General features: G+C 39.5%; 1 protein-coding gene across 11 annotated transcripts in view; it reads right to left on the minus strand.

The window, feature by feature from the left end:
• EML6 (EMAP like 6) overlaps nt 1-22,477 on the minus strand; it is a 309,966-nt gene that overhangs the window by 170,922 nt on the left and 116,567 nt on the right. For 10 of the 11 annotated variants that reach the window (XR_012121243.1, XR_012121246.1, XR_012121255.1 and 7 more), the window contains exons 5-7: nt 22,023-22,091; nt 14,548-14,733; nt 12,802-12,937 (exon numbers count right to left, since the gene is read on the minus strand). Coding sequence is in view for 7 of the 11 variants with exons in the window: in XM_073213154.1 (XP_073069255.1) it covers nt 12,802-12,937; nt 14,548-14,733; nt 22,023-22,091 (391 nt within the window). In the remaining 4 variants the exon portion in view is untranslated. The remainder of the gene's footprint in view (nt 1-12,801; nt 12,938-14,547; nt 14,734-22,022; nt 22,092-22,477) is intronic. The other variant, XM_073213163.1, reaches the window with a different exon arrangement.

Genomic DNA, 22,477 nt, shown 5'->3' on the forward strand with positions numbered 1-22,477 from the left:
GTACAAAGGTGGTCCAAAGGTACAAACTTTCAGTTATAAAAAAATATCCTGGGATATAAAGTATAGCATAATGACTGTAGTTAAAAATACTGTATTGTATATTTGAAAGTTACTAAAAGAGTAGATCTTTAAAGTTCTCATCACAAGAAGAAAAACTATAACTATGTATGATGGATATTACCTAGATTCATTGGGATGATCATTTTGCAATAGAACATATGTTGAATCATGTTGCATTCCTGAAAAAACTAGTATATGTCAATTATATTTCAATAAAATGACATCTACATGCATGTATACAGATTTATATACAAATATATCTCAGTAATGTGTTACATATTATAACTTATCAAAATATTCAAACCACAATTCCTTTGTAATTCCATTGTCTTAAAGATTCACCCTTTTTTAAGCAGGCTTGGAAGCCAGGGCTCCAATTCTCCCGATGGCTTCCAGTAGGACACCCAGTCCCATAGAATAAAATAGCTTGAAGACCAAAATTTTTCCCAAAGATTTGTCATTGTATTTGGTCCAGTGTACAAACATTTTTTTCTTCCTCCTTCCTACTATTTTTTACCATCTTGTTTTGAGGAACAAATTCAGAAAGGTACAAGAATATTGTAGCAATCAACCCAACATGTAGAACTGACAAATGTTAACATTTTTTAAATACTGGCTTTGTCTTTTCAAAAGGTTTAAGAACAAAGAAAAACCGTACAACTCAGCCAAGACTGATAAGTAGTCAAAGTTACACAGCACCTCACTATGTTTTCAGACTGTGTCCTGGAAATCCTCAGATGCCTCAGGGGCCTGGGAAGGAGAGGGCCAGGACAAGAAACCAAGAGCCAGAGTTTGAAGATCCTGCCCCTGCTCTTCCCTCAGCACCTCATGATCCATGTTTTATAGCAGGCTTAATTGGGAAAAAAGGGTTCCGCTAAACTAACCAACCTAAGGGAGAATCTTACACATGGCAGAGGCAATGAAGTTGAAGTGACACATTATTTCTGACTTAATATAGTCAGGGTCAGAAAGGGAGAGAGAATGAGAAGATGGAGTTGTTACGTTTTCATTGTTTACAACATAAACTTAATGAGCTGTGGACATTTTCTCCCAGAGACCAACTGTGGCTCTCCACAAATTCTCAGTTCTTGGAACAGATAAACTGCATTTTGTCACATCAGACAAGTCAACCCCCAGGGGTCTACCTACAAAGATAAGTAGGGCACGGACCGCTCTCACTTCCAAGATAACAATTTTAAACAGGAATTACTTTCTAAAGACACTTCAATGGGTAGAGAACTATTTCAAATTTCCTAATAATGTCCTGTTTTCATCATTTCTAAATCTAATTGTTCTGCAAACAAGATGTTAACGAAAACCACACTCTGTTTTGGGCTTTATCTGGAGAAACCATAGTGCATGGCAGATCTCAGACAAGGTTTTGACAGGATTGCCCTTCTCCTGTCTGTACAGGTTTTATTTTCCCTGATGCAAATGCAGAGAACAGTACTGTAATGGCTTCCTAGCTGGGTTGGCCAAAGTGGCCGTTGCATTGGGAAGTAATTAAGATAGCTTTTATTCTTTATCTTCTGCTCTGAGGGTCAGAAAAATATGCTATTTTCAATAGCGTAAAGAGAGCCAGAAAACACCATCCTAATTATTTATAACCACAGAAATGCTCTTTTCTTTTGGGAAAGTGCATATTTTGGAATATCCTGATATTATGAACTGAAGGCATTTTGCTGAATTGATGAAAGTGGCACCGTGGCCTTCCCTGCCACTCTGCTGAGAAATGTGGCACTCTGGCCTGTGCTTGTTCCAGATAGCCAGTAGATGGCAGTAAAGAGCAACCACCTACTTCATAAAAATCTAAGGCTGAGGCCAAACTCTCAACAACCTTTGCCCAGAATTTATATTCAGAACAGAGGGTGGGAGGCTTCTAATCTTCTCTGTATCAGTTCTCAAATCTGGACATGGGAAGATGTACCCTGTGAGTTCTCATGAATATCAACAGAGACCTAAAGGACATTGCTTATTTTCTACTAGGTCATTCAATGGTTAAGAACATGGACTGGATATACATTACAGCCCCAGCCCCTCCCAGCTTGGGATACAGCAAGCTATTGAATCATTTAAATCTTCAGTTTAGCTGTCTGTAAAGTGGAGAGAATATCAGCACTCACACTTCACAGCCTTGCTATGAGGATTCAATGTAATCATATATTCAAACACTCAACTCAGTGTCTGGTGCTTAGGAAATTAATCAATAAATAAAAGTTGTTATTTTAACCAGCACGTTTTTATTAAGTTCACATCTCAGTAGAGAATACCTTACCATCTATATGGTCAGATTTCAGCCCCAAGAAGGGTCAGCATGAAGGGTCAACTATGAAGAAGTTGCTACATGTACTCTCCCTTGAGTCTCAGTTATTTCCTTGGGTTACCACTTATTTGTTATTGTTTATGACCATTTTGAGGTGCTAGCACTGCAGACTCTCAAAAGGAAAGGCTATGGTCCAACACACAAGGAGAGAACAAACCATTTGAGAATAAAATGGCCTTTTCCCCAGTTACTTGGCCTGAGAAGGAAGCACTGGCAGCAGAAGGGACTGGTACTTACTATTGTTCTCAAATCTGGTGCTCTGGGCCTGATACACAGCAAAGAGTCAGGAGCAGTTGCTCCAACCCTTACTCTGCATCAGTATCTACATGAAAAGTGTTTTTAAAATATGGATGCCCAGAAATGCCCACCCAGAAATTCCTCTCAGTTAGTCTAGAGAGGGGCTAGGCATAGCTATTTTTAGTGCCTCAGGGCTGAGAACCACTTCCAGGCTGTTCTCCAGCTAGTGTGTGTTCTCAGGCAGACAGCTGAAAATTCAGATTTCCAGGCTGCATTACCAGGATTCTAACACAGTGGCTCTTCGCCATACACTGGAAAGCTCTGTCCTGGTGAACAGAGAGCCCAAGGCCTGATGAGCAGATGGCAAAAAGAAAGGGCAACTTTGAGAAATCAGTTTGAGCCAAGCAAGCAAGCCATGTAAAGGGGCAGGAAAGATCCTTGCCAGCATCACTGGCCCTCCACCCAGCACTTTACACCCACACCTGGGGATGCTCTGAGCAACTCGGATGGGCCCCACGGACACCACAGGCTCTAGATGGGGATACAAATACCGACTGAATAAATAATGAAAATACAACATGGACAGTTACATTATTTGCCCAAAGTCCCAAAGTGAGCAAGCAAAAGATAAAATGAGGATTCAGGCAATGCAAGTCTTCCCACTTGCACAAGCACTCTTTCCACAGAGGCATGCCCCAGGCAGGCCATGGCACCAGAAACTGACAAGACAAGGTGATGGCTTTCTCCTGTAACCCTAACCTTATTACAGATGCAGCACTAAGGAGCACCCTGCGTAAAGAGCTAAAAGGAGATTAAAAAACAAGTGGGACAGATATTTTCCTCAGGTAGAAGAGGGAGTGCTGGGAGAGGGTGTGGAAAGGCCAGCAGGACCTCTGAATAACCCCCCCTTGCCTCCCCTTGGGGCCAGGGTCGGGGGGTGGCTAAGGCACCCTGGAGAGTCTGAGGCTGGGCAGGTGGCTCCTGTCCCTGCCGGCAGTTCTGGTGGCCTAGGGGGGACGCTGAAGGCAGTTTGAGAAGCTGAAGGAAACAAGAGGATGGGAAGACATGCATCCCAGGGACTCGCGAGCACAAGTGGCTGGAGAACAGGATTCACCTTATGAGTTGAGGAGCCCAGTACAAAATGGTGATGTGGGAGCCCTCACTAAAAAGTAATTAAGAATTTCACAGTGGCAAGAACAAAGCAAGCGCAGGGCCCTTCTGAGCACAAGGCCCTGTGCAACTACACAGACCTCGTCCTACAGCTGGCCCCGCCTGGGGCCCCCCAGGGCTGCTCAGGATTAAATGTGGTCCTACCTGCAGAGTGCTTACCACAGAGGCTGCCACGAGCAGGCATTCAGTACCAGGAGCTGCTGGGGAGCCAGAGGGTCTCTTCATGGGCCGGCAGGGGCTAGTCCTAAATTGGTTTGCAGGTTACCTGCAGCATGAAGTGCCAAGGCCTGCTGCTTTCAAGGGCTCTCGCCTGAGAATTTCCAGCAGAAGTCATCATGAAAGTTACTGCTTATCAGATCCCTGGCTATTTTAAAATTCATTCCATGGATTCAAAATCCTACAGCCACACAAACTCTGAAGCATCTACACAGCCTAACAGGACCTCAGAAGATAGAAGCACACCACCAAACCCACAGCTTCCCACCCCAGGGAAGAAACGCCCAGGCTGGTTTGTACAAAAGGCTGGCTCAGGAAGAGTGTTTGCAGGGGAGTCCCCCCAAGAAAGAAGCAGACTGCCAGCCTCTACTTGTCTGGCACCACATTCCACCACCGGCACCCACAGCTCCCATGGCCCACATAGTCCCACATTCTCAGCAGGACGACCCAAGGCAGGAGGCATGACCTGAAGGGCAACCGTGGGCAGGCAGTGGGAGAGGTGACAGAGGCGATGGGAGGGAGAGTAAGAAAAGCATTTAAGGGACCAGGAGAACAAGAAAGTGTGCACACCGTCTTTGCCGTGAATAAGGGTGTTCTCAGACCTGAGGGTCGCTCTTTTGAATGATCTACACCAGGATTGCTTGGCCACAGCACTGTTAGCCTTTAGTACTGGAGAATTCTTCATCGGGGTGGCTGTCACTGCACGGTGTCACTGTAAGGTGTTTAGCAAGGTCCCTGGCCTCTACTTAGAAATGCCAGTAGCACCCCATAGTTGTGAAAATCAAAAAAGTCTCCAGACAATGCCAAATGCCCTCTTGCAGACAAAACCGCCCATGATGGGACCACTGCACCACATGACCTTCAGTGTACCCTGAGGAAGAACCACCAGGATGAAGAGTGGGGAATAATGATGCAAGCCCCCACCTCCAGGCCTGCCCTACTCCTATCCGCCCCTGCTCCGGGGCAGCAAGGTCTGTCTGAGGGGGAGATCTGACCATGACACTGGCCCCCTGAGCTTCTCTACGGGTGGCTGTTTCTGGCCCTTGGAGGTGAAGCTTGAATGCAGCAGGCTGACACAAAGGACAGGGTCCGTTCCTCCCTCTGCGGCCTTGTCACCTGCACTCTCCACAAGGCTCGGCACGCCAGTCACACAACACACTCTTCATTCATTCAACCAGCAGCTGCTTCCAGGGCGCCTGCACATGCCAGGCACTGTTCTAAGCACAAGGGAGGCAAGAATGAACAAAGATTCCTGCCCTTGTGGAAACAGACAACAGCCATAAACACGATAAACAGGTAAACAATGTTGCTCATTACAAGGTGAAAAGTAGATCTAGGAGACGGGGATCAGGAGTGCTTAGGATGGGGGAGGCAGAATGGATTGCAATTTTAAATAAGGTCATCAGGGCAGCTTCATCTGAGCAAAGGCTTGAAAAAGAGGAAGGCAGTAGTCATGCAGACTCCTGGGGATAGTGTGGCAGGCAGAGGCAGCAGCCTGGGGGTACAGAGACTGGGTCAGACAGGAAACTCCAGGGCAGAGGGAGGGAGGCAGGAGGGGCAAGGGGCTGGAAGGCCATCCTAACAACTTTGAGTCTTTTTTGGAGGAAAATGGGAATCATTACAGGATTTTGAAGAAAAGAATAATGCTATCTGAGTTAATGATTCTGTAACATCTCACTACTTTGATAAATAGTAACTGCACTAGAGGAGGTGAGGATTTAATAACATGGGCAACTGTTGAACCACTGTGTTGTATATCTGAAACCAACATAAGATTATATATCATTGATACTTTAATAAAAAAAGTAAAATTCAAAGAAAGAATAATGCTATCTGGCACATGTAAATTTCAAACAATCCCTGAAACTACTATCCTGAGGATAACAACTGAAGCAGGGACACCTGGTATAAAGAAACTGCAGTAATCTATGTGAAGGATGGTGGTACAGACCAGTGAGGGGGCAGTGAGGGGGTGGGGAGTCTAAGAAGAGGCCTCTTGTATCCTGAGGACTTCAGCCTCCTGCTCTTGCTCAGCACAGAGGGAATGCTGCCTGACCTCAGGCAAGTTACCTCTGGATTCAGTTTATAGTTCATGAGACACAGCAACAATTCAACAAATATGTGTTGGAAGTTCTAATAAACACACAAAATCTCTGATAAAATGTCTAAAGGATGCTTTTTATAATAGCCTATCCGGTTCCTAGGCATGTATTTGACACTTAGTAGATGCTTAATAAATGTTTAAAGAATGGATAAATACATGAATAATGCATCTTATACTGTGTGAATAATTGCTGTGTTTCTTTAGACATAATCATTTACAACCATTAATTCAAAGTATTTTATCACAATAGATGTAAATTCATTTTGGTTGCATTGCTGTAAGGATTATTTCTGGCTCTTACTGCCACCACTATAAATTGTTTAAGTGTCATTATTTTACCCAGATCATACATGTGTTTTAAAAATGATCAGATTCAAAATGTGCTGTCATGGAGTTGGTTAGGAGATATGAGTTAGAGCCCTAAACCTACAATTACCTTGATGCCAGTGACCCTGAGCCTCTCTACTCACCCATAAGATGAAAGCTCCACAAACACACATTAAATCTCTCCCAACTTGAAAATTCCAGAATTTGATATTATGAAATAACTGATAGTGCATTAACTACATTACATGGTAACTAACATGTACCTGTATCAGTATCATGGATACATGATAACTGAAGAATTTTTGGGGGTCCAATATCCCACGTATCTGAAATTCTCTGGGGTCAGTTAAATCTTGTTTCATAAAATTTTTGGTTTTGGACTCATGTAATACATCCAGCATGTGGTCTGGGGCAGCACCATGAAATCAACTATTTCTGCAGTAAAGTATATGAATACTCATATGTATGAAGACAATAAACAGATTCATAAGTTCAAGTTTTTCTGACAAATTAGTTAAAAAAATATTTTAAAAAAATAAAGTTGGACCCTTAGCCTCTACCATGCACAAAAATTAACTCAAACTGGATTAAAGAACAAAGTGTAAGAGCTAAAACTATAAAACTTTTAGGAAAATAAAGGAAGAAAGAAGCTTTATGATATATTGTACTTGGCAATTAATTCTTTAATATGAGCCCAAACCATAGGTAACAAAAGAAAAAACATAAATTGGACTACACCACAATTAAAAACATTTGTGCATCAAAGGACACAGTTCAAAGAGTGAAAAGGCAACCTATGGGAGAAAACATTCACAAATCACATCTGGTAAGGGGTTAATATCCACAATATATAAAGAAACTCTTACTACTCAACAAAAAAAAACACACCTGATTTTAAAATGGGCAAAGGACTTTAATAGAAATTTCTCCACAGATGATAAATAAATGGCCAAAAACCTTATGAAAAATGCTCAACATCACTAATCATTAGGGATATGCAAATCAAAATGACAATGAGATACCACTTCACACCTATCAGCATGGCTATTACAAAAAACAAAACAAAAAAAACCCAGAAAGTATTGGTAAGGATGTGGAGAAACTGGAACCCGGAATGTAAAATGGTGCAGCTGCTGTGCAAAACAGTATGGAAGTTCCTTAAAAATATAAAAATAGAAATACAATATGAATAAATAATTCCACTTCTGGATATATATACAAAGAAATTGAAAGCAGGGTCTCAAAGAATATCTGCACACCACATTCACTGTGGCATTATTCACAATAGCCAAAAGATGGAAACAACCCAAATATCTATTGACAGATGAATGCATAAACAAAATGTGATATATATAATAGAATATTATTCAACCTTAAAAAGGAAGGAAATTTTGACACATGCTAAAAATGGATGAACCTTGAAGACGTTATGCTGAGGGAAATAAGACAGTCACAAAACAGCAAATTCTATATAATTCACTTATATGAGGTACCTGGAATAGGCCAATTCATAGACACAAATAGTAGAACAATGGTTGCCGGGGGCCAGAAGGAGAGGGCAATGAATGGTTATTGTTTAGTGGTTATGAAGTTTCAGTTTGGGAAGATAAACAATATTTTAGAAACAGAAGGTTATGATGGTTGTGCAACAATGTGAATGTACTTAATGCCACTGATGTGTCTACTTAAAAAAAGTTAAAACATTACATTCTGTTATGTATACTTCCTCCCCCCCCACAAAAAAAAGCTGGTTACTCTTGTAAAAAATATTTGGCACTCTGAGTTTTTTGGCTTTCAGAACTGTAAATGCAGGATCCTAGGTGAATTAGGTCACTGGTTTATATCAGCTTGTGCTGTTGGTGAAAACTTGTTTGCAGACTCACCAGTCAGCAAAAATCTAGTAACTCACAAGTGGTGTACAAGTCACTAGTGCAAATAAAACACTAGTATTCCCTTTGTTTTAGGAACGATCCATCTGGCTTACAAAGGCCATTTTCTTTGACTAAGACTTGGGGAGGGGCCAGGGAGCCCCGAGAATCAGCTCTGGCCCTGCAGTTCCCCGTCAGCGGGAGCATGACATCTCTAAGATGGCTGACACTCAGTCTAAAGTAGGGTTAATTGTTTTCACTGGAAATGAAATGTCTTAATTAGCTCAACCTCAACTATAAAGATATAAGAGAACTGATTGATATTGTCTCTCTATAATAAAACTGTAACACTTAATATTTTTCTGAGTTTAGTGTTCATCTTAGTTCATCTAAACACTGCTCTCAGAGTGAGTGGAAGACAGTGGAGCAGGAAGCTCCTGAGCTCAACTCCTTGCAGGCAGACACCACGGCTGCAACTACATACAGAACAACTTTATCTGAGAAGGACTTCAAGACTAGAAGAACAGCTCTTCCACAGCTGAAAATGAAAGAAAAAGCTACTTCTAGAGAGTAGGAAGGGCAGAGACACAGTCTGGTCAGGAACCAAACCTCCAGCACAGCGACCCACAAGCGATATCACAGGTGTGGTGGACCTCCCTAAGGAGCAAGGGGTTCAAGCCCCACATGGAGCAACCCCTGCCCTGGAGATCTGCACTGGGCAGATGAACCCCCATAACATCTGGCTTTGAAAATCAGCAGGGCAGAACTCTGGGAGGACTGGAGGGCTATAGAAAACTGAGACTCTACTCTTCAAGGGCCAGCTTACAATCTTGCTCACTCTGAAACCCAGCACAGAGGCTGCAGCTTAAAAAGTGCCTGGGCTGTTGGGGACCGCCTTTGTCTTCTCACATGTTTGTAGGCAGAATGGGAAAGCACCTTCCCCCATGTCTGAACGCAGCATGGGAAAGCACCAGCTTGAGAACAACCAGTGCAGTCCTTGGAAGTTATCTGTCCACAGAAACATATCTTGTCCTCCAAGACGAGCCAAGACTCCTCACTCTGAAAATAGGGAAACGTTGAAGATGTGTGGAAACACCGCCCCTGCTTCTGGCTATGCCCTTCCCCCACTTGCCGATGTGGCAGGAATGGAGAACAAAGAACATTCTGTTTACGCATTCCATAAGCAACTAACTGGAACCCTGCTGAGCCTACCTTTGCCCGGCTACTGCTGACGTCAATACTGTGCCTGATAGTCTATTGGATAATGCTATGTCCTGGAATCATGTAACCCCACTGCACTATATAAACCCTGGACCTTCAATAAAGTTTTGCTGGCGACGCCTGGGAGCATCAGCCCTCCCAGTTCTTTCTGTCTTTCTTTGTTTTCTTCGCCCCCCTTCCGCACTTCAGGACCTGCTCGACTAGGCGCGGCTGGACCGCGACACTGGGCCATAAATGAAGATTTATTGACAAATTTTAGGGCATGTTCTGGAGGGGCAGGTTCCTATAGAAACTTCCTTCAGGAACAGAAGTGCTGGCAGACACCAATTTTCTTACCCTCCTTCAGCCTAGCTGGCCTGACACTGGCAGGCTCCAGTTCTGACCCTCTCCATCTACCTTGCTAGCACTGCTGGCTACACCCTGGTATTACTTTACAGACCTGTCCCACCCTACCCACCTGCCCTAGCAGGGGGTTCTCCAAAAGCAGCTCCTCCCTTACCACACCTGGCCGGTGGCCTTGGTCAAGACTGGCATCCCTCCAAAGCAGTTTCCACCCCCACCACACCTAGTGGGCAGCCTCAGCTGAGACTGCACCCCTCCAAAGCAACTCCTTCCCTGGGGTGGGGTCCCAGCCTGCTGCAGCAGTGGTGGCCCAGTCACATCAGGAGGGCACACATGGCCCAGAAGATACCCCTGCAGCTCCTGGTTGTGGTGACTGGGGGAATTGCATTTCTGGGCCCTTTAGGACACCTTCGACATAAGGCCATGACCCTCAAGACTAGGAGATGTAGCTGACCTACCTAATACATAGAAATAACAAGTCAGACAGAATGAGAAGACAGAGGAATACATTCCAAATGGAAGAACTAAACAAAACCAATTGGGAATGGCACCCTTCTCATGGCTCCCTTGAGCTCAAATTGCAGGGTGGTTGGTATGACCTCTTAAAAGCAGTCCATTACTCCCTTGGAAATAAAAGCTATTGTCCTGCTGGTCATCTATCCAAAAATGCATGCCAACCCCTTCCTGATGAGGTAGGCCTAGGCGCTATAGGCTACATCTATGAGACTAGCCTGTCTGCTGTGTATCCTGTACCTGCTTTGATCTTGGCAAGAGAGGGTGTGGGGGAATCTGCTGAGACTGATACAAAATGGAAGGTGTCCCTGGCTGTCTTCTTTTGACCCTGGGAACAGGAGGTGGCAATGGGGTTAGCTGTGTGCAAACAATACAAACCCCTGGGTATATAGATGCTCATTCTGAACCAGCTCCTGAACTGTCTTTTGAGAGCCTAAAATCAGGGATATTGTATCAAGTAGAAAAGTATAGCAGGGTAAATACGGTTTCTGTCCTGATCCTCAGACTTTAAAATTTATACCTTAGTTATATGATCCAATTTTTTGGATGAGCTGGATAAAGTGACTGCCAAAAAGGAAACAATTTCTGGTTCATGCTCCCCAATATCTAGCTAGTTTATGGCCTACAATCCCATCCAATAATTTCACTCATCCGTTATCTAAGTATATGTTTTGCTCCCAGTTTACCTTAAAGTATATACCAAGGAGTTTCTTGCTTAAAGGATAAAGCAAGGCCAAATGTTGGTTGCTTTACTAATATTTTACTTTGCTCTTATAGGTGCTTGCTTGCTTTATCTGCTTGGGTATTTTTCTGGATAAAGTGACACTGGCCCACACTCTGTGGCCGAGAACTTAAAGGCCTTGACTATCTCCCTGTCAATGCACTGTAGTGGACACTACATTCTACAACTTCCTATGTCGAACCCCTATGTTTGGTGTTCAGAAGTATATTCACTCTACAATCCTGAGCTTCCATTAAGAAAACAGCTATCTAATCTCCAGATCGGCTGGCTGAAAACATACTTTTTGTATTTAACAGATATTTACAGAAGGTGGACTCTTGGTACATGTAGGAAATACAATATCCAGTTCACTTCCCTGTTGCTTAATTATACAGAAAGTTTGGTTAAAAACAACATTATTTAAGAAGGATGGCCTGAAAAATAGGTAGTCTGTGCATTGTTCTCTCAGTCCTCTGGAATCTACCCCAGGTCAGAAGAGAGCTCCAAACACAGCTGCATGATCTGGCCTGTGGAAAAACCTCTGTGGCCACACTGCCACCAGCCTGCATCAACAAGCTTCATGAACAACCACCCAGAACAGCTCAGTTCAGGCCTTTTGATGCCTTTGGGTCTCATGTCAGAGTCCTCTCTAGGAAGATTCTCAGGAAATTTCTTATTTCGGCACTGGGCGTAACTCTCCTTCACCTGAGCAGCAGGTAGTTTTCATCTCGTGGCCACCATGCCCCACGGCACAGAGGACACCCTCTCCAGCGCTGACAGCAGGAGCCACAAGCGCACAAGAGCCCAGCTGAAGTGAGTGGACAGGGCTTCCTGCCAGCGCTTGTGAGCTGTTGTCACTCCTGACTTCACCTTGCCTTTCCTATTTCCATTTCCATTTGAAACCCTCTCACCCCCAAATTCTTTATATGTGAAAATGAGATAATAAGCCTATCATCTTAGGAATTTAAAAAGAAGTATATAAACTGCTTTGTATTCTCAGGTACACATAATCAATGTATTTTAACAATAGCTAACATTTATTGAGTGCTGACTATGCACGATTCTAGGCAAGTGTATTTTACTTTGCAAGTGTATTTTACCTTCATAAAACTCAGTGAGGTTGGTGCTAGTATTATCCCTGTTTTGCATCCCTGAGGCCCAGAGATGTTAAGAAATTTCACCAAGGTCTCAAATCTGTAATAGGTGAAGCTTGGGTTTGAACCCAAGGCCCCATGACCTGAGCCCATGCTCATAACTCCTACAACTATGGTTAACTATTATTTTAAAAGTTTTTTAAAAAATAATTTTCTTGTCCTGTTTTCTCACCAATTATTTATTTCCTTATTTCTTCTCAGAGGCTGGGTGCAGTTATATTTAGGGTAACCAAGTTGCCCATAACTTTCCAGTTTTACAACTGAAAGCCCCATCTCCCAGGATACCTTTCAGTAGTTTTACCCTTATATCGTTTATCTTTACAGCAGGATCATTGCTAGTACATACAGATACTTTCATGCAAATTAGGAAAAAGGGGTATCCATTTATTTTTAACATATTTTTTATCTTGCATTCAACATATTTATGTCAACTGCCTTAAATCCTTTATGGAATAAGGTGGAGTACAGAGAAACAAATATAAATACAGAACTTGACACTGTTTTTAACACTCAGGGTTATGCATAAGTATTAATATATATTTTACCTTTATATCCTTGTTCTGTCTCCCTGAGATCAATTTTGGTTATTGGTTTGAAATCAGTATCCCATAATCGTATACACCCATCTCGTCCACCGGTGGCAAAGCCTTCTTCACAAGCATACATGCTAAAGATTCCAGCCTGTGGGTTAAGGCAGATAGTACTCAATGCTACAGTCATTCGAAATAGTCATTAGAGTTGGGTCTTGAGGATTAAAAGCAAAGCAAAGCAAAATCAAAACAAAAATAGATAAGAATCCTTTTTTCTCTCCTGAAATCCTAATAGAACAAGCAGCCATTTACAATATCAGTTATTTAGGTTAAGAATTCATCATAACTATCAAAGCAAACTAGTTCAAGTGTTCCTTTGCTATCACTAAACTGGTGGTAGTTTTATAAATTTAAAAAATCATTCAGGAATTCCTTGAATATATCAGGTATGGAGATCATAAATTCGTTTATATGACAACTGATCCTTATTAAGAAAAGCAGACAATGATGGAGGTGTCTTGTATAAATTGCTAATAAATAAATTGCTGCCAAAAATAACCAAGTAAAGATATGTAGACTAGGAACATAAACACCCTTTCAGGTACAAAGGTACCTGAAATGCATCTCAATGAGCCCAAGAAGGCACTATCCAAGCCTAATTAAAAGCATAAATCACATTTGTTTTAGCCTGCTAAACATCCTTTGAATATGCTTTTTCACATCGGAAATAGCTTTCAAATCATAAAGATGCTTTTCCACAGGAAAATCTTTTATTTGGCCCATTCAAAAGTGTTATAAAAGAATAATGTTGACATATGATCCAATATAAAGAGAAATTAGGTTTCTAAAGCAGCTGCTTTTATGCATAAGGACAAACACTGACTTCTTGTCCTAAAAACTGTTTCATAATTGGTGAAGCCAAGAAAATTGGTCTTCATTATACAAGACAGTGAAAGATCTAAAATGTCATAGCTCTTTCATTATAAATTGCTTAAACTTTTCTTCACATTAAGAGTAATAGGTGGCCAATTTGGAGACAATAAGCTAAAGGTCTATTGAGTTTCCAAAAAGCATTACCAAATTCCCAGTTACTATAATAGGCTTTAGCTCCCATATCATCTTCCCATTCTTCTGGGCATTTCCATATTGCCATCTGTAGATACAGCAATGTAGCCATTTTCATATATGATTAAAAAAAGAGCTGAGATGTCAGAAGTAAAGTTTGCCCTTGTTCTTACAGAGCAGACTATTGAAAGAGTTTATCTATGGTTTGTTTGCATTTTAAGAGCTTGTGATGCAGACATGAAGGTGACACTTACTCATTCCATGAGGAAAATCTACCCTACTACCTAATGAGAAAATAATAGTTATCTACACCCTTATTATTCAACTATGAGCCACAGGCCAGCAGCGGTGACACCATCCCACACCACTGAGTCAGACTTTGCATTTTAACAAGATACCCAGGAGATTCATAGGCACATTACAGTTTGAAACATGCTTGTCTACAAGATGAAACAGTACTAGTCTTCCAGATTTTAATAACACTAACCAGCCAGTCAATAATTGAGGTGAAGGCTAACTAAATTATTGTGCTTTTGAAATATTTATTTTAGATGAACAAAAATAATTTGGAAAATCTTTTGTGAATGTTTAGGGAGCGTTTAGCAGAGTCTGCCAATCCTAAAGCAACAGGAAAAAATAGAGATTTGTGACCTTACTTAACAAATTATTTCCAGATTTCCATATGGGAATACTTACACTGTGTGCTCCTTGAATGGTGCGGACTAAATTGAGCCCTTTCCAGACATAGATGTCACCATTTAAAGCACCAGAATAGGTGATATCATCTTTGGCACATGCAAGGCAAAGGATGGTCTGAAGATCCCCTGTTTTGCCAAATATCCCTCTTTTTGCAGTTAGGGCATTTCCACATAGTGTCCAGAACTAGACAGGAATTAAATAAATAGATCCAAAGATAGAGTATTCCGATGTATTACATTATTGGTATTTGTTTGCCTGTATTTCAGTACATTTTACATAATTTTTTAACTAGGTAGGCGCACTTATATAATAGCTGAACTAGGCACACATCATTTAACTTGTGTCACTGCAACCAACAGAGAACTGCAGAACTTCTTTAGCCAATTACAAGCAGCATAAGAAGAACCTGTATAGATATTTTAATAACTTCTGAAGTTCCCAAATTCCAAACCTTTGCTAATTGTTCACTGATGATTTAATACAAAATACCAATGTTCTCAGAGTTGGAATAAAGTAGATGTACCATCACATTTTTGATTCTTTGTCAAATTATAGAAACAGTGTGAGTTCACTGTTTAAAAGTACAGAAATAGAAATGTAGTTCAAGTTCAGAAATACAGAAAAGCATAAAGAGGAAAACAAATTATCCACAACCTCCTATTAACACATTGATATATCTTCTAGGAATTTGTTGATGTATACAGAAATAATTTCTTCCTAACTAAAAATGTTTTGCATCTTCATTGTGGAAATGTTATTTAGAAATATGTTTCTGGATATGAGTTATCTTTCCACATAGCCAAATAACTGAGTAGGTTTTTCAGTTTGAGTTGCATAGTTTATCATGTGGAAGACCTTAAGCATGAAGCTTGAGCTACTTTACAGAAGGCAGCAGGGAGACTACCCTGGTTATAGAAACATTAAATATTTGCTCTGACAGTTTTTTTAAATGTATACACTGGTATGACTTTACTGCCACATATATTAAGGCCCTTTACACTTATTTGATCTTCATAAAACTGTTGAGAATAGGCTAAGTCAGATATTATTATATCCCTTTGGAAGTTAGGGGAGAAGGGCTAAGTGGCTTACAGAGGGTAAGGGCTCAAATGGGGGTATATATGAGAAAATAATGAAGTCTTGATATTTGCCTTGAGAATTTTAAATCGAATTAAGAAGATATATATAAAGCCAGAGATATTTTTCAGGCAACATATTCAAACTATGTATGAGTGACAAGGGAATTCAAGGAGAGAGAACTATGTTGAACTAATTGGAATGAGCAAGAGTACTATTTGGATCAGTGATGAGAAAAGAAATTGCACTGGAGTTCAGGACAGCGGGATTAGGCAAATCCAGGTGACAGGAAATGTGTGAAGGAAAAAAATCAGTGACAGCCCTAATAGTGCCTGCAGTAGAAGAAAAATGGTGGTCCTCTCAGAGGAGTTGGATATTCAAAGAATCAGTACTGGGATGTTTGTACCACCCAAGAGGACCAGGACTCAGACAGCTGAGGAGGAGGTTGCCTTTAAGGAGGATGACAGGCAATTGTGCAACCATTTGAGACAATACAGGATTTTTTTCTCATTAAGAAGGAATGTGTCATTCATTTCCAGTGATTCATTTCTTGGGGTATTATTTTTTATATGAAAAGGCATTAAAGTATATAAGGAAAGAATAAGAAGGTCTGGGGAAAAAAATAGCTATAAGCTTTGGAAACACATTTAACATTTAAATATTAACACTGAACCTGAACCAACTATTAGATGCAAACAAATGCTGGTTGTCCAAACATACCAAAGAACTTGCTATTTGTGGTGACACTTAAGTCAGGCATTTTCCTTTCTCACTATATCTCCCCATAAAGAGTAAAAGGAGAGTAATTGTTTTGTAATTATTATCCCTTTAACTTGCAATGTGCACTTTCTGATCTGAGTTCTTGCAATATTTCTAGATGGGTAACCACAAAAATAGAGACCATTATTCTCAGAAACACATGTTTCTGATAAAATCACCTAGACAGATGGTAAAATACCCAAAATGTTACATTCCAGATAGTCAAATGATTCTTTGAAAAGGCATATATAGATATAATGCCAGGAGAGGTACAAGACTTTCTGCACAAAGTGGACAATCACCAAAATGTTCTTTCTTCTTGAGAAGCACTTTCTGTTTGGAATACAGTGATGGTTTAGAGTAGTAACATATTAAATTCACATCAAATGAAGAGACATTGTTTATCTTTTCCAGTCTCCATTCACAGATGGTAATGCAAATTTTGTGAGAACTGGCAAGTACCTTGGAGTTCATCTGGCCCTAGGTAATTTCAAAGGTCCCTTCTGCCTATGATTCAAGACTGGAAAAGGTCCAACAATATCCACAAACCTGGTAGACTCATCTGCTGTAAAACCAACCAAGCAAATACTCAACTGCTACCGTTTTTCAAGCATTCACTTCAGGTACTTGTCATTTGCCTGTTTGCCAAACACTGGAGATTTGCAAAACCAGAAAGGATTTCATCCTACCTACAAAAATTTCACAGAAAAATATTTTCTTGGAGTGCATCAAAGATTTTTGCAGTCAACTTGTGACTGGAATTATTCATACGTAAGTCAGGTTTTGGAAAAAAGATAGGGATGGAACTGGATGTAAAAAATAGAGTGAAAATAATTTGTTGAAGTCTGCTAAAATTTGTTGTGGATTTCTTTCTTAACAAAATTAATCAAGAATGGCTAAATGGGCATTTGTAGATTCTTCCATTTTAGGTAAAAATTGTTTTTTTTGCTTAGAAAAAATGTGTTAGTCAGCTAAAACATAATTAGCAAATTTAACAGGAAAAGCAGCTCTTTGTATTTTCAAATGAAGGTCCAGGCTTTGTCTGTCTCTGCTTTTAGAATTAACTGACTGAAAGAGTTAACTGAAGATAAAAAGAAACAGGGAAGAAGCTGGAGAATTATATCAATTAAGCAGCCAATCTATTATTTATAATAACCTGGGTTTGGGTGGGGGGAAAGTTAAACCAAGATAAAGTCATTAAGGAAATAATTTTGAAGTAGAAAAAGCTCTACACCAGGAGCCAGAGTTTAAGTCTTTTCTGTGCCTCCATTTTCATGATTCTAGGAAATGGGGACAGAAATTAACATTATTGTGCCACAACTGGCTCCTCACATCATTCAATGTAACTCAAAGTTAGAAGGTAGTGATCATCCCACACCCCTCCTTTTTTTTTAAAAAAAAGGAAGAAATTTATCCTCAGAGAGATTAAACAGCTTTCTCAGAATCAAGAAGAGGGAATTAGAGGGAATTAGAATCAGGATTCAAAGTCGAATGCCTCCTAGGTCTTGGCTCCCTCACTGTATAATAGGCAGGCTGGATGGTGGCTCTGGGGTCAAGGTCCCAGATTCCAGGGAGTAGCCACAGTCTAATGGAAATCTGGCTCATTGTGAGCTTATGTATTTCTCTGCTTGTGGCTGAAAGAATGCAGTGCCTTTGCTATACATCAGTCTGATCAGAAACCCATGTTGGCAGACATATCTTTGAATAATAAAAGTTGTTAAGGGAATTACTATTTAATAGCTGCAGAGTATTTTACTAGCCAAAATCTTTCAAAATATTGGTTCCCTGGAAAGAAATTTAAGAAAAGAAGTTCTTTGGTGATGAAAATATTGATAATCTTTGAACATACTATGGACCAAGGACTTTTCTGCTTCTTAGTCCGTGAGTCCATGGGTGACCAATCTCTTCCTGGGAATTCTTGCTGGAAGTGCAACCCCTCCCCTTGGTTCTGCTGCCTCCCAAACCCTCCTACCAAACCCACCCACCTGCCAAGGCTCAGCTCAAATTGCATTCCCTTCCTGAAACACTTACCATTTCTCTAACCAGTGGATCACTCCTTTAGCCCTAGAGAATTGTGGTTTTGTCTTTCTTGCAGAATGTTCTAATATTTTAATTGATAAACTCCCAGCAAATTAAAAATAGGGTCAGTTTTAATACCTTCACATGGTACAAACTCAACTAATGTTTATCAAATTTAATGAGTCTTTCAGGTGGACTGTATGAGTCATAAGAAAGGATCCTTCAACTGCTGCTGACAGCAAAAAGTTACCTATATTCAGCTAACATACTCTCAGGTCTTTGCACAAGGATTACAAGGTGTTTTTGAAGCCCTAAGGTGCTGGTAGGACATGGAATATCTTTGAAGAGTAGAACCTATAGAATTATCTTTTTTTCCCCTGCTTTTTCCTTACTTACTTTTTCTTATTTTGGAAGTAATACATGTTATCATAAAGTAATTTTTTTAAAAAAGGGAAAATTTAAAAATCATCCATCAACTCACTACCCAGAAATAACTGTTTACCAATTTGCGATATCCTCCCAATTTAATTCCTACACAAAAATATACTAAACTTTTAAAGACAAAAACAAAAAGCTACAAATTTATCCCACCCAGGAGACTATAAATAGATCTTGACCTAATAACATTAAATCATCATTTAAAACACAGTTTATAATGATCACACAGTATTTCTCCATATGGATATACCATATTTCAGTTCACCACCTGGGAGCAGTTAGGTGTTTTCAGGTCTTCTTTTGTTTGGCTTTATTTGTTGTTAAGTTATTCAGCAGTGAATCAGCATTTGGTTCACATTCCTAATAATTTCCTTGGGCTGAATTCCAAGATATGGAATTACTGTCTTTGCTCACGTTGATAGCACATGTACTAAAATTGGAATGAAATTACTGGTTCAAAGAGTATCAACATTTTTAAGGCTATTGATAGATATTAACAGATTTCTAGACTGAAAGACCAGAAATACTCATTTCTGATACTTATTTACCCTTCCACTTGCAAGGTTTGAGACTGTTTATTCACTAAATCTTTGCCAGCAGTGGGTACATTTCAATCATAATTTTGATAGATTAACATTGTTATTTTAAAATTAATGAGATTTAGAACTTGGCAAACAATACTTCTGTTTTTGTCAATTATCTATGTTCTTTGTCCATTCTACAGATTGGCTAGAGGTCTTTACATTTTAAGAATAAGCCATGCTTGTTGCTTACTTTGCTGGAAACAAGGTTTGCCTCTTGTTTCTTGTGGGGTGGGATGGGGGCAGGGAGTGCAAGGTAGAATAATATTTATTCAGTTGAATCTACATTATAATTTATGGTATCTTTCTTTGCTTTTACATTTAGAAAGGTCTTTCTACAACTTTAGAGCAGTTAAATATTTACTGATATATTCCTTTAGTTACAGGTTTTTTTTTAACATTTAACTCTTTAATGCGTAAAGAATCTATTTTAGTATACGGTATATATAGTAATGATATATTACTTCTCCCCCCAAATAGGTAAATTGTTCTATTGCCCACTGTCAGAGATACTATTATATTTTAAATTGTCATACATATTAAGGTCCATTTCTCAGCTTTCTTTCTTTTTGTTGTTGTTTATCCTTATCCCAGTCTTACACTGTGATCACATAGTTAGGCAGAAGAAAGGTTAATGGGGAACTTAGAGGGAAAGTTAACATTCTCTGCTTAGTTGTTTTGCAGAACAAGATGTTCAGGTCTCAGGAGAGCAAGTGCTCCTCTGACTACAGCCTTGAGAACCCCTCCCTGTTGCCAGCGGCTGAGACATTTAGCCAATCATTACTCCTCTTCTGTACACCAATCAGAAATGCATTGAGTTTTCATCTTATTTGCATAATCCTGTGCCAATTAGAAGTGTACTGAGTTTTCACTTTATTTGCATGGTGGACCTAAGTGAGAACTGGCTTGTGCTTATAAAAGAACAGCCCTGTACTTTGGGGAGGCACTGCTATGGTAGCTACCCCTAGTATTTCCCTTGGTGCAGGTAATAAATTTTCATTTCTTGTAATCTGGTTCATTTAAGTCTTATGAGCTAACAGTCACCAAGAGATGAACCCTTTGCATTCAGTTACAATGCCGTTTTCATTATTGCAATTTCATAAAATGCTTTAGTAAATAGTTCAGATTCTTCTTTATAATTCTTTTTTAATCCCAAAGTTCTTGGTTATTGTCATTCTTTTATCCTTCCAGATTAATTTAGAGTTATGTACGGAGAAAATGTCAGGTAGCAGCAACAAAGACATTTTAATTGGACTAGTACTAAATATAAATTAATTTGCATTTATAATTTTGAGACTTCACATCCAGAATCAAGGTTGTGTGTCCATTTGCTCAAGTCTTCTTTTATATTCCTCTGTAAAGTTTTGTAATAGTCTTTAAGTAAGATTTGCATGTTTATTGCTATGTTTATTTTTGAGCATTTTATCATCTATCCCTTTCTCACCATTAAGGAGGAACAATACAAAGGATAATGAAAAACTAGACTAAAAGAACAAAAGAATTGGGAAACGAGGAGTTGATTGGAAGAATAATATAGATATCTACTCTGTTCATACAGAAATGCACCATTTTTGTTCCCACAGAAATATAAGTAAACCTTACACTCTTACTCATGGACTTAAATTTATCTTATCTACAAACCTATAGACAGAAGATCCTGGCTCACATCCCAGGACTCAGAAGAAATTTTTGTTATGTCAGAGCCAAAGACATTGATGGTATTGATTTTGCTACCTGTATAACAAAATAGAAAGAAGCGAATAGCCATAGGTAGGTCCTGGGCCACTAGTAATATTTCAGGCTGTGTAGTCTGGAGGAAGACAGAGGCATTTAAAAACCAATTGCCTCTGTTGGTTTGTACCAGTAACCTTCTATTTCTCACAACATAGCACCTTTCTACTAAGAGAGCATAGCAACATGTCAAAAAAAAAAAGTTTTGACATGCAATATGTGTAAGCATTCATCATAATATAAAAACTTAATTCACAAAATTGAAATCACAACTCTTTGAAAACATGCAGTCCTACAAATATGAGTCTTCAACTTCTACATAATTCACATAAAGTTTCTTTTTCAGCTGCCTGCTAAGCATGTCAGTTGACTGCATTACATTGCATTTCTGAAAGACAGCCTTATGAGCTGATGTCAGCTTCCTCCAAGATCAGAGAAGTAGGTAAGAAGTCTCTAAATTAAAGGGAAAAAAATTTAAATTGATCATAGACACTGCAAAGTGACTGTTGGTTACCATGAGTGTTGGGGTGGGTGGATAAAAGGATACAAAAATTATCAATCATAATATAAATTGGTCACAGGGATGGAAGTACAGCATGGAGAATATAGCCAGTGATTCTGTAACATCTTCCTATGTTGACAAATACTAGCCATACTAGTGGGGGTGAGGATTTAAAAATATGTGTAACTGCTGAACCGCTGTGTTGTATATTTGTATACTAGAAACCAATATAAGATTGTATATCAATGATACTTCAATGAAAAACAAAGAAAAAAATGTAGTCAAACAATTTCTCAATACCAAATTTTATATATATAATTCTTTTCACACAAAGTACAAAAAAATTTTTTAAATAACTACTTTACCTTTATATGTTTTACTCCACAGCTAACCACTCTGTTTGGCTGATATGGATCCCAGGAAATATCAAAAATCTATTAAAAAATTAAAAGTTATGTTAGTCATTTATGTGTTTTTGCCTTTTTTCAGATACCAGTCCAATTGCCAAGACTCTATCCTAACATTTAGAACACAATGTTACCCGCTCAGAATGAAAAGTGGAAGATTTGGCTCTAGGTATGAGTCAGGAATTGCTAACAAATGTTTTATCACCATATGTATAGTTTAGGTCAAATAGAGAGTTCATAATTAACCACAGCCATTGAGAACAAACTGGTGTCATACTTTTAACTTCATTACCCATTCAGGGTAAACAAACTGTGATTGATTTAGGGTCAGTTTTTTTTCATCTAATTTTCTATAGTTCTCCACAATGCTAATTAGACACTTTGAGATAGCTTTAAAATTAAAAGAATTATAA

The sequence above is a fragment of the Manis javanica genome, chromosome 1, assembly GCF_040802235.1.
Source record: "Manis javanica isolate MJ-LG chromosome 1, MJ_LKY, whole genome shotgun sequence".
NCBI lineage: Eukaryota > Metazoa > Chordata > Mammalia > Pholidota > Manidae > Manis > Manis javanica.